Source organism: Tupaia chinensis, unplaced genomic scaffold (assembly GCF_000334495.1).
Source record: "Tupaia chinensis unplaced genomic scaffold, TupChi_1.0 Scaffold000127_2, whole genome shotgun sequence".
NCBI classification, from domain to species: Eukaryota; Metazoa; Chordata; class Mammalia; order Scandentia; family Tupaiidae; genus Tupaia; species Tupaia belangeri.
Genome location: NW_006159596.1, coordinates 202869 through 219033, shown reverse-complemented (window position 1 = coordinate 219033; position 16165 = coordinate 202869). Strand labels below are relative to the sequence as shown.

The window sequence follows — 16165 nt, the reverse complement described above, 5'->3', positions numbered from 1 at the left end:
ACAGTGAAGGTAAAAAGTGAAGGACAGTGAACGTAGACAAAGAGTGAAGAAAGCTAACAGAGAGCTGCTACTTTCCCCCTCGTCTTCAATACTAATAGCGCGTTATAAAATTAATTATTGAAGAGTCTAACTATAAAAATCACAACCATGAGAGCTTATTTTCCCTTCGCCTCCTTACAAGTTTAGGCACAAAGCTATGCTCTACAACATCTCACTATCCAACTGTCCACCTTCATATAGGCAAAAACTAATAAGCTTTAAGAAAACTGCTGTATACAGACCAGGTATTAAACATTTCTCAGTCTGTTGAAACTAATTAAAATATAAACACAAAGATTATAATACATGAAAAAAGCATAAAATGTCTCTTTCTAAATAAATCTGTTAAATTTCTCCAACGCAACTAAAGTTCTAACAAAATTTTCCTTATAATATCATCTTACTTAAATAAGCACATGTCCTATTAGGTTGTTCTGCTTTCCCCACACAACTACTATTCACAATAGGAATAAATCAAAACTCAAGTAAAATATGTTTTTCTTGACATTAAATTCAAAACTCAGTATTAAATTTCAGCTCATAGGAATCAAAGGTAAGAGGCCCATTTTCTCTGGAAAATATTTAAGGCAGCTAGGAGTAACAGAGACTAATAGAAGAAGACAGACAGGCATATAATAAAGTCTTATCTACTTAAAAGTGTAGGTTTTGTACTTACCTCCATGCTCTGCGAATTTGGGATTAGAGAGGATTTGTTTACAAAATTTTAATCCATTTCTATATTGCTTATGCTCATAACATCTCTGTCAAAACAAAAAAGAAAACTTTTGAGTTTGGTAAGAAATACAAATAACTTTAAATTCAATGCTAAATTCCTCATTTTGATAGATGAGACTGTTATTTCCTTATTTGTCTAAATTCCACAAAAATAACACCAAAAAACTACAAAAGGTTCAAATAAAAAAAAATAAAAGCAAAACAAAAGGGCGGAATTTGGATTAGAAAAAATAAGAAAACTTGGAGTCAACCCATGGCCTGGTGGTTAAGGTAGCTGGATCCCACATGGTAAACCACACAATTTGCATCCCAGACTTGGAGATTTAAGAAACACCCCAGGGTGCTTAGGACGGGCAGAATAGCCCCCTCAAAGAAGAGAGAAGAAGGGCCGTTCTGCCATCAATGAAGTGGTGACCCAGGAATACACCATCAACATTCACAAGCGCATCCATGGCATGTGCTTCAAGAAATGTGCCCCTCAGGAACTCAAAGAAATTTGGAAATTTGCCATGAAAGAGATGGGGACTCCAGATGTACGCATTGATACCAGGCTCAACCAAGCTGTCTGGGCCAAAGGAATAAGGAATGTCCCATATCGAATCCGTGTGCGGTTGCGGTTGTCCAGAAAATGAAACAAGGATGAAGATTCACCCAACAAGCTCTACACTCTGGTGACCCATGTACCTGTTACCACTTTCAAAAATCTACAGTCAGTCAGTATGGATGAGAACTAACTTCTGATTTTCAAATAAAGTTTAAAAGAAACAAAAAAAGAAACACCCCAGGTTTGTGTGCATGCCCAAAATCTGGAAAGAAGAGAGAAATGGAGAAGAAAGGATTGTAGTGTCATGTATTTGTCACCCATGTCCAGGGGTGAGGGTGTGTGTGTGTGTGTGTGTGGAGGGGCACCTCTCTCTGTCCCTCTGGCAAATACAGGTATCCTGTGACCAAAAAAAAAGGGGGAAAATTTGTTTAAAGGTTGAACAAGTGTTGTAGAAAAAGAAAACAGAAAAAATAAAAGGTATACAGGCCAACTAGTGGTATGGTGGTTAAGGCAGGTGGGTCCCATATGGCAAACCATACAGTTTGAGTCTCAGACCCAATGGCTTGAGAAACACACTAAGTCATGTATGTGCATGGACAATATCTCCAAAGGAGGGAGAAATGGAGAAGGGATTACAACATGACCATTTCCCACTGCGAAGTACTGGCTTATTTCCTCTTTCTCTCTCTCCAATTAGTGCATATACCCTCTAGCAAAATTTTAAAAAAAATTAATTAATTAAAAAGGAAAGGTAAAGTACAGAAAGTTACATTTTTTTTTCCTGATTGCCAGAGAGAATGAGAGAAATTGAGACAGAGACAAAGTACTCCCACAATAGAGTGTGATCATGCCACAACCCTTTTTCCTCCATTTCTCCAACCCTTCAGGATTCTGGGCATGTAGGCAATTGTGTCCAGCATATTATTTCAAGCAGCCAGTGCTGCAACTTGAACCATAGTAACCTATGTGGAATCCAGCTCACCACGTGGGGTACTACACTGCTGTACATGATCCAGCCTAGAAAATTTTAAATGTTCAACAAAGAGTGTAAAAACAAAATGGAAGTCAGGGAGAAGACATTTACAGTAAATATGTTCAATGAATATCTTAAAGACACAACGTATTTTAAGAATTCCTGAGACATTAACAATAAAGCAGACAGCACAATGAAAAGCTGGGAGGATCTTGAACACACCCACCCAAAAGAGGTTGTCCTAATAGCTGATAAACATATCAGAAAGGTGATAAATACATCAAAATTATACCATTAAGTTAAATGAGACCATATCAATTACTGGTAAAGTCCAAAGCAACTGAACTTGAATACACTGCTGGTAGGAGAGAAAAGCTCGTTCAACCACTCAGGAAAATTGTTTGGGGCTGGTCTTATGGCCTAGTGGCCTAGGGGTTAAGACAGCAGGATCTCACATGGCTGACAATAGCTCAAATTCCAGCCCCAGCAATTTGGAAAAAAACACCAGGGATGTGTGTGTGATGCCCCAAATCCAGAAAGAATGCAGAAATGGAGGAAAAAAGATCCTTTTCTCCCTGTCTCCCTGGACACTTGTAAGAGTCCTCTAGCAAATTAGTAAACAAATAAATAAATTTGAGGGGGAAAAATGTTTGGGAGAGGAGCTCTATGTTATTAAACCAATTAAAAGAAAAAATACTGTTTGGTAGTATTTAATAAAAGTAACCACACAGGGACTAGCAGTTAGCATAATGGCTAGGTAGCTGGACTCCCATGTAATCGACCGAGGTTGAAGTACTGGATCCAGTGGCTTAAACTCACGCCGGGCATGTGTGCGTGCATACCCAAGATCCTGAGAGGAGAATGGAAAAGAAGGGATTGTGGCGTGGCCATCCTCCCCTGGGGGATGATTTCTCACTTTCTTTCTTTCTGTCTGTATCTGTCTTTCTGGCAAGGACATGGGCCCTATAGTAAAAACCTCTCCAAAAAAAGAAAAGAAAAAAAAAAAAACATACATACTGTCTAATCCAGCAATTCCACTCTTAGGTATGTGTCCCAAGATATATAAATATACTCATGAAAACAAAATAGAAATAAGATTTATTGGGGACCAGCAGGTGGTGTGGTGGTTAAAGGCACTGGATTCCCACATGGCCAAACTTGGTTCATGTCCTCGACCTGGTGGCTTGTTCTCTCACTTTCTCTCTCTCTCTCTGTCTAATCAAACTGAAAAATAATAAGAAATAAGATTTATTAACAACTAAAGTTACAGGGGCCAGCAGATAACATAATGGTTACGTCACTGGATTCCCAAATAGTCAACTGTGGTTCAAGTCCAGAACTGATGGCTTATACTCTAAATTCACGCCAGGAGCATATGCATGTATACCCCAAATCCCGAGAGGAGAATGGAGGAGAAGGGAAGCATGGCCATCTCCCCTAGGGGTGATTTCTCACTTTCTGTCTCTCTGTCTCTCCAGTGAGCACACATACACTATAGCAAAAATCTCTCAAATAAATAAATGAAATTCTAAAGCAAATGAAAATGACAAGGACACCCAAAATTAATGATATATTTGAACTAATGACAGTTATAAAATAGTAATTTCTGTAAGAAAGGAATTTTTAGTTTGTTCTATTTATTAATATTACTTTTTAATTTGCTATAGGGCCTATTTGCCTATCACAGAAACAGAGAAAGGGATAGAGAGATAAAGTGAGAAAGCCACCAAGTCTGAGATTGGAACTGTGGTCAGCCATATGGGAGACCAGCACCTTAACCACCAAGTCATCTGCTGGCCCTGGGAAGTCTATCTTAGTTGAGTATATAATTAATGCCTTTTTGCTTAAGACTTAAATTTATCAACGTAAATATATTGGGCCGTTTAGAAAGTCATGATGCATTTTGTCTATGTTCCTCTATGCAGAAATATGTCATGACTTGAGACCAGCAGTTGGCATAATGGCTGTATCGCTGGACTCTCATGTAGTCGACTGTGGTTCAAGTCCCAGACCCGGTGGCTTAAACTCACACCAGGCGCATGTGCGTCTGTGTTCAAGATCCCAAGAGGATAATGGAGAAGAAGGGACTGCAGCATGGCCATCCCCCGGGGGGTGATTTCTCACTGTCTCCCTGTCTCTCTCTGTGTCTTTCTGGTGAGCGCAGATGCCCTATAGCAAAAAGCTCTCAAAAAAATATAAATAAATAAATAAATAAGTCATGACTTTCCCAACAACCCAACAGTAAATGTGATACAAAAGAGGTCTAAGTCTTCTTTGGTAAACTATAGAAATCATAAAATATCATCACTGTGTCATAATCACAGCAATTACATTCTGAGGTAATTTTTTAAAAGAATTATTTATTTGGGACCAGCAGGTGGCAAGGTGGTTAAGGCACTGGACTTCCACAAGGTCAACTCAGTTCAAGTCCCAGACCTGGTGGTTTGCTTTCTCACTTTCCTCTCTCTCTCACTCTTTCTGGTCAAATTAAAATGAGTAATAACAAATAACACTCAATAAAATATTTTAAAAAGAATTATTAATTCAATTTTACATATTATCATTTACTGTTTATTATTATTACTTCAATCTGCATAAGGCACACTGCTCACCAGAGATGGGGGGAGGAGTGAGAAAGCAGGGGCCACCAGGTCCAGGTCTCAAATGGTACTTGACCATGTGGGAATCCAAAGCCTTAACCACCAGGCTTTTTTAAAAAAATATTTATTTATTTAATTTCATTTGTTATTATTTTTTAAATTTTGACTAGAAAATAAGAAATCACCCAGCCCACTCCACATTCAAGAGATGGTCACAACACAATCCCTTCTCCACTCTCATCTCGGGATTTGGGGCACATGCACACACATACCCAGCATGAGTTTCAAGCTGCTGGACCCAGGACTCAAACCCTGGGAGTCCAGCGATGTAACCATTACATCATCTGTTGGTCTCTTGTGTTGTCTTTATCTCATGGTCTAACTGAAAATACCTTACAACACCACAATTCTTTTTCTTTTTTTTTTTTTTAAGAGATTTTTGCTATAGGGTGTGTGTGCTCACCAGAAAGACAGAGACAGAGACAGAGAGATAGAAAGCAAGAAATCACCCCCAAGGGGGACAGCCACGCTGCAATCCCTTCTCCTCCATTCTCCTCTAGGGATCTTGGGCACATACGCACACACGCCCGGCTTGAGTTTAAGCAACCAGGTCTGGGACTCATACCTTGGTCAACTACATGGGAGTCCAGCGACATAGCCATTACACTAACTGCTGGTCCCAAACCACCACAATTCTTAAAGGCTTTCACAACAGTATCTCAGCTAATCTTCATGATAATCCTGTAATCTAAGCACACACAAAGCTCAACTCTTATTATACATGTAAAATTAAGGAAACCAACAGTTTGCAAATGACTACATACCTTGTTTGTGACGAAACTCAGACTACAATCCAGGCTCCCTGACTCCTATTTAAGAGCTTTTTGGAGACCAGCAGTTAGCGTAATGGCTATGTCGCTGGACTCCCATGTAGCCGACCGCAGTTGGTGTCCCCGACCAGTGGTTTAAAACTCACGCCGGGCACATGTGTGTGCATGCCCAAGATCCCGAGAGGAGAACGGAGGAGAAGGGACCGGCTATCACCCCGGGAGGTGATTTCTCGCTTTCTATCTCTCTGTCTCTGTCTGTCTGGCGAGCGCACGCACCCTATAGCAAAAACCTCTCAAAAAAAAAAAAAAAAAAGCTTTTTGTACCACATACAGAAATCTTACTAAATGTTACAAATATAAACATCATTAAAGCCCAGAGTTTAAATCTTTGCTGTTCTTTTTATTTTTAAAGGGGGATTTTTGCCTTAGGGTGCCTGTGTTCATTGGAGAGAAAGAGAGGCATAGACAGCGAGAGGGAAAGTGAGAAATCACTCTCCAGGGGGGATGGCCACATCACAATCCCTTCTCCTCCAATCTCCTCTTGGGGGCACACACACACACACACACACACACATACACACAAGCACGCACGCATGCACGCATGCCCAGGGTGAATTTCAAGCCACCAGGTCCAAGACTTGAACTGAAGTCAGTTAAGCGGGAGTACAGTGATGTAACTGCTACTTTATCTGCTGGCCTCTTTTGCTCTTTTTAAGCTTTGTTTCTTCCATAAGCAAGAGCAAGAGAAAGAGAGAGAGAAAGAGAGAAAGAGACAATACTTGCAATAAGGTCGTGATGCCACAATCCACTCTAACCTCAGCAAGCACTGAATCATGAGCATACATGCCAGGCATACTCACCAAGGTCTCCAGAAACAAGCCTGGAACCTTCGAAGTTCTTATTTTGTAGAATGGTGCGTTCTACTGATGCACCACCATCCAGCCCAGTTTACATCTTTTAACAGAGTTTCTGATTAACAAACTCAACTATCTCAATTCATTTCCTTGCTCACTCAGTTTAATAACCAAATGGACCTAGGGCCAGTCCTATGGCACAGTAGTTAAGCCCCATGTATAGTGAGATGGATGACACGTGGCCAACCACGGTTTGAATCCTTGCCGCAATGGCTTGAAAAACATGCCAGGCATGTGTGCATATGTGCTAAAATCCTGACATAATGGAGAAATGAAAGAAAACAGATTACAGCATGACCATACTCCAATGTGGAGGTGCTTTCTCTCTTCCCCCACCCATAAGCCTATGTACCCTCTAGCAATAAAAAAAAAGCAATTACATTTAAAACATTAGTACAGTATGTAGCATAGTGAACTGCAGGGCTGGAGGCCACATGACCAAACATGGATTTGGATTCCCAGATCATCTCAAAAACATATCAGATGTGTACAAATGTGTCTAAGATCCAGAGGAAGTAAAGTACTGAGGAAAAGTGATTGTGGCATGTCAAGATCCTGTCAAGGGAACCAGCAGTTAGCGTAATGGCTATGTTGCTGGACTCCCACGTAGTCGACCGCGGTTCGCGTCCCAGACCTGGTGGCTTAAAACTCACGCTGGGCGTGTGTGCGTGCATGCCAAGATCCCAAGAGGAGAATGGAGGAGAATGGATTGCGGCGTGACCATCCACCCAGGGGGTGACTTCTCGCTTTCTGTCTCTATGTCTCTGTCTGTCTGTCTGGCGAGCGCACGCGCCTTAAAGAAAAAACCCCTCAAAAAAAAAAAAAAAAAATCCTGTCAAAAGTGCTTCCTCTTGTATTCACACACACACACACAAAACCTCAAATGGACAATAAAAATGTCAAAAAGGGGTTGCTACATAGCACGGCAGTAATGTGCCGCTCTACAGAAACTCGATCTTACTTGATAAATGCATTGGGTCCCTGGCATGGTCACCCTGAAACATGTTGGGCACACACGAGTGACACAAAATCCTACGAACTAGAACACTGGAAGAAAGGATTGCAGTTTGGCTAGACCCTGTGGAAGGTACTCACTTACACTCGCTCTCTCTCTCTCTCTCTCGTGGGAGCACATGCTGTCATGAATAAATAAAAACATTTTAATGCTAAAAATAAAATCAGAACAATAAATACACAAAGATCAGTCAACTAAATAATCTCCCCAATTAACCAAGTTTACCACACACAAATTAAAAATCAAACTTCCCTTTCTTTGAATGAGATACAATTACACTGTGTATCACTTAAATTTTTATTTAACCATACTTCAGAACAGAAATTAAGTTTCACATTCTATTGCATTCTGAATTAATGAAAATGGGTGATCTATATAGAAATTATACTCAATGTAATTACCCTAATTATCTGTCAATGTAAAAATCATTTAGAATAGCATATCCCTCCAAGTAACTACGAATAACTCATTTTCCTCATCATGTATCAGTGTGCATTTATATAAATAGATCTCAATCTCTTTTTCCTAAAAACACTACTTCTACAACAGCTCATTTACTGCAAATGACAGTAGTCTTCTCACAAAAGAAAAATAACTAATATTCAACTTAAGGGACATCCCATAAATTTCCTATTAAGCTTTCTGGTCTCGTCTGACGATAAACTCTAAAAGCAAATAAAAGTTATTATGAAAAAAGCAATCAAAGTATAACAGAAGATATGTATTGATGAAAAATCCTCAATATAATAACAAACTCATCAAATCAGCAGCATATGACCACGTGAAATCTATTCCTGTAATGCAACAATGGTTCAACATACGAAAACAGACCAAGGTAAAATACATCAACAGAACGGGAGAGGAGTGATCATCTCAACGAATTCAAAAAAGTATTTGACAAAACTCAGAACCCTTTCATGATTTTTTTTAAAAAGGTCAATAAATTAGGAATATAAACTACCATAATAAAAGTCATATATTAGAAATCCACAGTGAAAATCATACTCAATGATAAAAGATTGAAAGGTTTTCCCCTAAAGTCAGAATCAAGGCAAGGTTGCCCATTATAGGCACTTCTATTCAGTATACTACTAGAAGTTCTAGCAGGGCAATTAAGCAAGAAAAAGAAATTTGAGTTCTTTACACATGAATCCTCATAGTGTCTGCCACCAGGTCATCTGCATTATTGTATTTCAAACAAGCCTATAAAGGGGCCAGTATAAAAACAGAGTGGAGCCAGCACATGGCATGGTGGATATGGCACTGGACTCCCACATGGCTGCCCATAGTTCGATTGTCATACCCAACAACTTGAAATCACACTAGGCGTGTACCAGCAGATGGCATGATGGTTACGTCACTGGACTTCCACATAGTTGATCATAGTTTGAGTCCCCGACCTTGTGGCTTAAAACTCATACCGGGTGTGGGCTTTTGTGTGTGTGTGTGCCTGTCCGAAATCCCAAAAGGAGGATGGAGAAGGGATTGCAGAGTAGCCATGCCCCCAAGGAGTGATTTCTCATTTTCCGTCTGTCTCTGTCTCTCCAGGAAGGGAGATGCGCCCTTTTTTAATTGCAAAACTCGATTTAAAAAAATCTTCTGGGCAACCCGGTGGCATGGTGGTTAAGGCAGCTGGATCCCACATGGCTGACTGCGTGATTTGAGTCCCAGACCAGTGGCTTGAAAAATACTCTGGATGCATGAGCAAGTGTACCCAAAATCCCAAGAGAAGAATGGAAAAGAGAATACAACACAGCCAATCCCCCCCAGCGGTTGATTACATACTTTCTCCCTGAATCTGTCTCTGTCTCGTTCAAGTGCACATGCCCTATAGCAAAAACAACAAACAAAAATATCTTCTTTAAAATATAAAGGTGTTTCGGGCCAGCACATGGCATGGTGGTTAAAGGCACTGGACTCCCATGTGGTCGATTGCGGTTTAAGTCCTGGACCTGGCGGCTTGCTTTCTTGTTTTTCCTCTCTCTCTCTGTCTCTCTCTGATCAAACTGAAAAATAATAATAATAAATAAAATAAAATAGTTCTTTAAAAAAAAGATATAAAGGTGTTCAATATCACACTTCAGGAAAATGCAAATCAAAACACAAGATATCACCTTATACCCTATACCCTATAAAATGGCTACTATTAAACGAACCAAAAAATAATCAAGTGTTAGTGATTTTGTATTAATCTGGAACTGCATGTAGTGGTGATGGGAGTATAAAACGGTACAGCCACTGAAAACAGTACGGCAGTTCCTTAAAAAATTATAATATGGAATTAATGGGGCTAACAGGTAGTGTGGTGGTTAAGGGCACTGGATTCCCACATGGCTGACCACGTTTCAAGTCCTGGACCTGGGGGCTTGCTTTCTCACTTTCTGTCTCTCCTGCTCTCTCTCACTCTGTCCCTTCTCTGGTCAAATTAAACCAAATAAAATTAAAAGTAAATAATTCTTTAAGAATAAAAATAGAATTACCATATGACAAAGCAATTTCATTTCTATATATATAAGACCAAAAGAATTACAAACAGGGTCTCAAAGAGATATGTGTACAAATTTAAAGTAACACAGGTATTCAGATATTCATGGCAGCATTACTTAAAATAAACCAAACCATGAAAGCAATCAAAGTGTCTATGGTAAAAAAAATGGTATATAACATGCAATGGAATATTATTCAACCTTAGAAAGGAAGAAAATTCTATAATATACTATGACATGAGTAAAATTTAAAATTATGCTAAGTGAAATAAGCCAGTCGGGACTGGCAGGTGGTGCGGTGGTTAAGGACGCTGGACTCCCACATGGCTGACTGCAGTTCAAGTCCTGGACCTGGCGGCTTGCTTTCTCTCTCTCTCTCTCTCTCTCTCTCTCACTCTGTTTCTCCCTGGTCGAATTAAAATGAATAAAGTTAAAAATAAAATAATTCTTTAAAAAAAAAAAAAGAAAAGAAATAAGCCAGTCAAAAAGATGGAAATACCGGGACCAGCAGTTGGCATAATGGCTATGTTGCTGAACTCCCACGTAGTCAACCATGGTTCATGTCCCGGACGCAGTGGCTTAAACTCACACTGGGTGCGTGTGCGCCCAAGATCCCAAGAGGAGAATGGAGGAGAAGGGATTGCGATGTGGCCATCCCCCTTGGGGGGTGATTTCTCACATTCTGCCTCTCTGTCTCTTTATGTCTGGCGAGCAAAGCCCCCCTAAAGCAAAAACTTCCAAAAAAAAAAAAAAAAAAAGAAGAAAGAAAAAGAAAAGAAAATACTGTATAATTCCACTTCTATGGAGTATTATGGGGTATTTAGTCAAAATCATAGACAGAAAGAAAAATGATGGTTGCCAGGGGCTAGAGATAGAAAGAAAGGGGATATGTAATTGCAAGTTTTGGGTGTCAACTTACTCTGACTGTATCTATGGGGCTAAGAGATTAAGGAGAGAGCGAGCAGACCAGATGCAGAAGATCTGTCTAAGGAAAGAGGAGTGGGTCTATTTTGAAACAAAGCAGGGTAGAATCTGTCTGTTGCCTTGGACATCAGAATTCAAGGTCATCTGCCTTCAGGCTCCAGGACCTACACCAGTGGCTAATGGGTTCTAAGGCTTTCAGCCTCAGACTATGAGTTACATCATTGTCTTCCCTATCTCTCTGAGATCTTGGGACTTAGACTGAACCACATGACAAACATCTCAGGAGTTCCAGCTTTCTGAGGCTTCTTATGGGACTTGTCAGATGCTGTATTGTGGATAAGAGTCAATCAATAAGTCCTTTCTTATGTATCTATACACATCCTATTGGTTTATCACTCTAGAGAACACTAATACAAGGAGTTATAGTTTAATAGGTATAGTGTTTTAGTTTTGCGAGAGAGTTCTGGAGCTAGATGGTGCCGATGGTTGTATAACAAAATGAACATAAACTTAAAAGTTGTTAAGATAAAGCCAGCCCATGGTCTAGAGGTTAAAGGAGTTGGATCCCACATGTCTCATCACACGGTTTGAGTCTCATACCCAGAAGCCTGACAACACTCTGGGCACGTGTATGTATGGCCAATCCTGAAAGAAGGGAGAAATAGAGAAGGAACTGTGGCATGACTACACTCTCCATCTTCCTCTCTGGAGAGTACATATGTCCTCTATAATAAAAAATTAGAAAAAAAAAAGTTAAGATAATAAAAAATTATGTGCTTCTTTTAAAATTCTCATGTAATACTACCACTAAAGGTTTATTCTACAGAGCTATGGGAGGAACGAATCATTAACGTGATTCTTAATGCTGTCTTTACAACTAAACCCTGCTCACTTTAAGTGTTTAGGTAACACATTTCACTGTTGGGGAAAGACAGACGCAGAACACTGCATGTTGTGTACTTTAAGCAAAGTTTCACTAAAGTGAATTGAAACAGGTTTTGTATAAGGACCAAGTAGATGCATTTAGTTCTCCACAGAGGAATAACTGCATTTAAAAAACTCAAACCAGACCCAGGGACTGGTGGTAAAGGGAGCCAGAACTGGCTCAAATCTAAATGATTCAAATCTCAGCCCTCGGTTTGAAAAACATGAGTGCATGTGCATCCATGCCTAAAATCCTGACAGGATTAAGAAATGGAAGAAAAGAGATTATATTATGGCACAATCATACCCCACAGGGGTGCTTTCTCCTTCTGCCTCTGTCTGTCTCTCTCTCTGGCAATCACATGTGCTTTCTGTTGCACACACCCTGCCAAAAAACAAACCCAAAAAAACTCCACATTCCCAGGGCCAGCAGGTGGCATGGTGTTAAGGGTGCTGGACTCCCACATGGTCGACTACAGTTCAAGTCTTGGACCTGGCGGCTTGCTTTCTCACTTTCCCTCTCTCCATTTCTCTCTCTCTCTCTCTCTCTCTCTCTCACTTTGTACCTCTCTGGTCAAATTAAAATAAATGAAGTTAAATAAAATAATAATTAATTTTTTTTTACTTTGAAAGAATTATTTTACTTTATTTTTAAAATAAACTTAATAGGGACCAGCAGCTGGCATAATGGCTATGTCACTGGACTCCCATGTAGCCGACCACTGTTGATGTCCCCGACCTGGTTGCTTAAACTCACACCTGGCATATGTGTGTGTGTACCAAGATCCCGAGAGGAGAATGGAAGAGAAAGGATTGAGGCATGGCCATCTCCCCCCTTGGGGGGTGATTTCTTGCTTTCTGTCTCTCTCTTTCTGGTGAGCCCATGCACCCTATAGCCTCCCCCCCCAAAAAAAACCAACAAATAAATAAATCAAGTTAATTATCATTTATTTTGAAAGAACTATTTTATTTTATTTTATTTTTATTTTTATTTACTTATTTTGATTTGACTAGAGAGGGAGACAGAGAAAGTGAGAAAGCAGGTCACCAGGTTCGGGACTGCAACTGTGGTCAGCCATGTTGGGGTCCAGTACACTTCCTTTGACCCAATAAACCTCTCACAGAAAAGTTTTTAAAAATTTTTTAAAGAATTATTTAGGGTGTCAGCAGGTGGCATGGTAGTTAAGGCACTGGACACTCCTACATGCCTGACCATGGTTCGAGTCCTGGACTTGGTGGCTTGCTCTCTCGCTTTCCTTCTGTGTATCTGCCTTTCTCTAGTCAAATAAAAAAATAAATGAATGAATAAATAATTCTCTTTATAAAACAAACAAACAAACAAAACTCTACATTTCCCTACTTGGAATTCTAATGTCAAGAGAGCTCTTAAAATTTAAAATCTGTGATTAAGTATTTTTCCCTTGGTATTGAATAAATGTGATAGCACTCTTCTTGTCCTTCTGCCCATAACACAGGCTTATGTTAGTTCGAAATTAAATGAGCAGTCTCAAAAATACTAGAACACCATTAAAGTTAAAAGATATTAACACCACGCTATAGAAACAATGAAGCAAAGTAGGAAATCATTAAAACAGACTAGATTAAGACAATAAAATATTGGGACTAGCAGTTGGCATAATGGCTACATCGCTGGACTCCCATGTAGTCGACCATGGGTCGAGTCCTGGACCCGGTGGCTTAAACTCACGCTGGGCGTGTGTGTGTGTGTGCATGCCCAAAATCCCAAGAGGAAAATGGAGGAGAAGGGATTGTGGCGTGGCCATCTCCCCTGGGGGCTGGTTTCTCTCTTTCTGTCTCTCTGTCTTTCTGGTGAGCGCAGGTGCCCTACAGCAAAACAAACAAAAACCAACCAACAAACAAAAAAAAACTCAAAAAAGAAGAGATTTATAGTCTGTAATAGCAAAGGTGAGTTTTAGCACAGCATCTGGGAGAGAGGTAGGCATCTAAGAAGGAAAGAGGTGTGATTTGGATGTTTGAGACTGAAGAGAACTAGGTTGGGCAAGGAGTGGCAAGGGAAAGATGGCGTTTGTTTATGTACTTATTTTAATATACTTCATTTTAGCAACAAACAAGAGTGCTCTTGAATTAGAGACTGAGAAAGCCACACAACTTCATCCCCAAAATAAAATCACCTATATTGCTGGTCCATTAAACCCAGCACAAATATGGGACCAGCAGTTTCAGTATGGCTATGTCATTGGACTCCCATGTAGTCGACCGCGGTTTGAGTCCCGGACCTGGTGGCTTAAACTCACACCAGGCGTGTGTTGTGTGTGTGCCCAAGATCCCAAGAGGAGAATGGAGAAGGGATTGCAGCGTAGCCATCCCTCCAGGGGGTGATTTCTCACTTTCTGCCTCTCTCTGTCTTTCTGGCAAGCGCACGCACCCTATAGCAAAAACCTCTCAAAAAAAAAAAAATCCAGCACAAATAACCTGAACAGAAAAAAAGGACACAACATCCATACCAAGTTACTTAGAAGAAATAAATAGTGAAAAATATTTTAGCATATGAAAACACACCAGGGTTCTAGACATGACCAGTGGCAGATGTCATACAGTACTCTATCACAAAAAAAAAAAAAGAATAATAATTCAATAACAAGAAATACAAGATATACAAGAAAACCCCCAAATCGGAAAGGGAAAGTGAGAAAGCAAGCCACCAGGTCCAGGACTCGAAATGCGGTTGGCCATGTGGAAGTCCAGCACCTTACTCACCACACCACCTTCCAGCCCCTGGCATGACCTTCAAGCCTCTGGGTCCAGGACTTGAGCCACACAGTCTGCCATGGGGAATTCAGTGTCTTAACTACTATGGCACTTGCTGGCCTCATCAACTGAGTTTTATATGAAAGCATGTTGAGAGGCTAAGAGAGTTGGTCTGAATGCTCCAATTCTACTACCTCCAGGAGCTGGGCTGTTAGGCTCACCACCATGCCCAAACCAACTGAGTCTTAGAAAGGATGAGTGACAGGGCCAGAAGGTGGGCATGGTGTTTAAAGCACTGGGAGACCAGCAGTTAGCATAATGGCTATGTCGCTGGACTCCCATGTAGTCGACTGCAGTTCACGCTCGCTTTCTGTCTCTCTTTCTGGTGAGCGTGTGCGCCCTATAGCAAAAACCACTCCAAATAAATAAATAAATAAACAAATAAACAAACGAACAAACAATAAAGCACTGGACTACCACATGGCTGACTGTGGTTCAAGTCTCAGACCTGGCGGCTTGAAAAATCATGCCACGTGTGAGTGCACACCCAAAATCCCAGGAGGAGAATGAAGAAGCGATTGTGGTGTGGCCATTCCCCCAGAGGATAATTTCTCACTTTCCCTCTCACGTCTCTCTCGTCTCTCTCCAGTGAGTGTATGCACCCTATAGCAAAAACCTTAAAAGAAAAAGAAAAAGAAAAAGAAAAAGAAACCGAAAAAGAAACAGAAAAGAAAAGAAAAGAAAAAGAGTAAATGATAAAATGAAACAGTCATTTCTGGGATACAGACTTTCCAACTGTGAATCTATTGTTCTTTTCATAGGAGGCTTCCTCCACTGAGTATCAAAAGTGTTTCAATACACAAATCAAAGAAATGTATTCTTAACAGTTTCTTGGTTTTAAAATAGTATTTATTCTCCACAAGAAAACATTTTAGAATGAATTAGACTGTATCAAAAGCTTCCCTAACAGGGAACCAGCAGGTGGCGTGTGGTTAAGGTGCTGGACACTCCCACATGGCCAAACACGGTTCAAGTACCGGATCTAGTGGCTTGCTTTCTGACTCTTCCTCCTCTCTTTCTTTCTCTCTTTCTCTCTCTCTCTTTCTGGTCAAATTAAAATAAATGAATGACTAAATAAAATTGAATAAACAATTCTTAAAAAAAAAAAAAATAGCTTCTCTAACAAAATAATTGGTGGACCAGCAAATGGCGTAATGGTTATGTTGCTGGACTCCCAGGGTCAGCCACAGTTTGATTCCCAGACACTGAACGGAAAACTCATACTAGGCGCATGTGTATGTGTGCCCAAAATTCCAAGAAGAGAACAAAGTACTGCTATGTGGCCATCCCCTTGGGGGGGAAGAAATGTAATTTCTTGCATTTTGTCTCTCTCTGTCTCTCCAGCAAGCGCACATGCCCTATAGCAAAACCCTCTCCAATAAAATAAAAAG

General features: G+C 40.3%; 1 protein-coding gene across 1 annotated transcript in view; it reads right to left on the bottom strand.

Annotated features, from left to right (window-relative positions):
• NAA15 (N-alpha-acetyltransferase 15, NatA auxiliary subunit) overlaps positions 1-16165 on the bottom strand; it is an 86255-nt gene that overhangs the window by 54830 nt on the left and 15260 nt on the right. The window contains exon 2 of the mRNA XM_006144627.3: positions 716-800. Within this exon, the coding sequence (XP_006144689.1) occupies positions 716-800 (85 nt within the window). The remainder of the gene's footprint in view (positions 1-715; positions 801-16165) is intronic.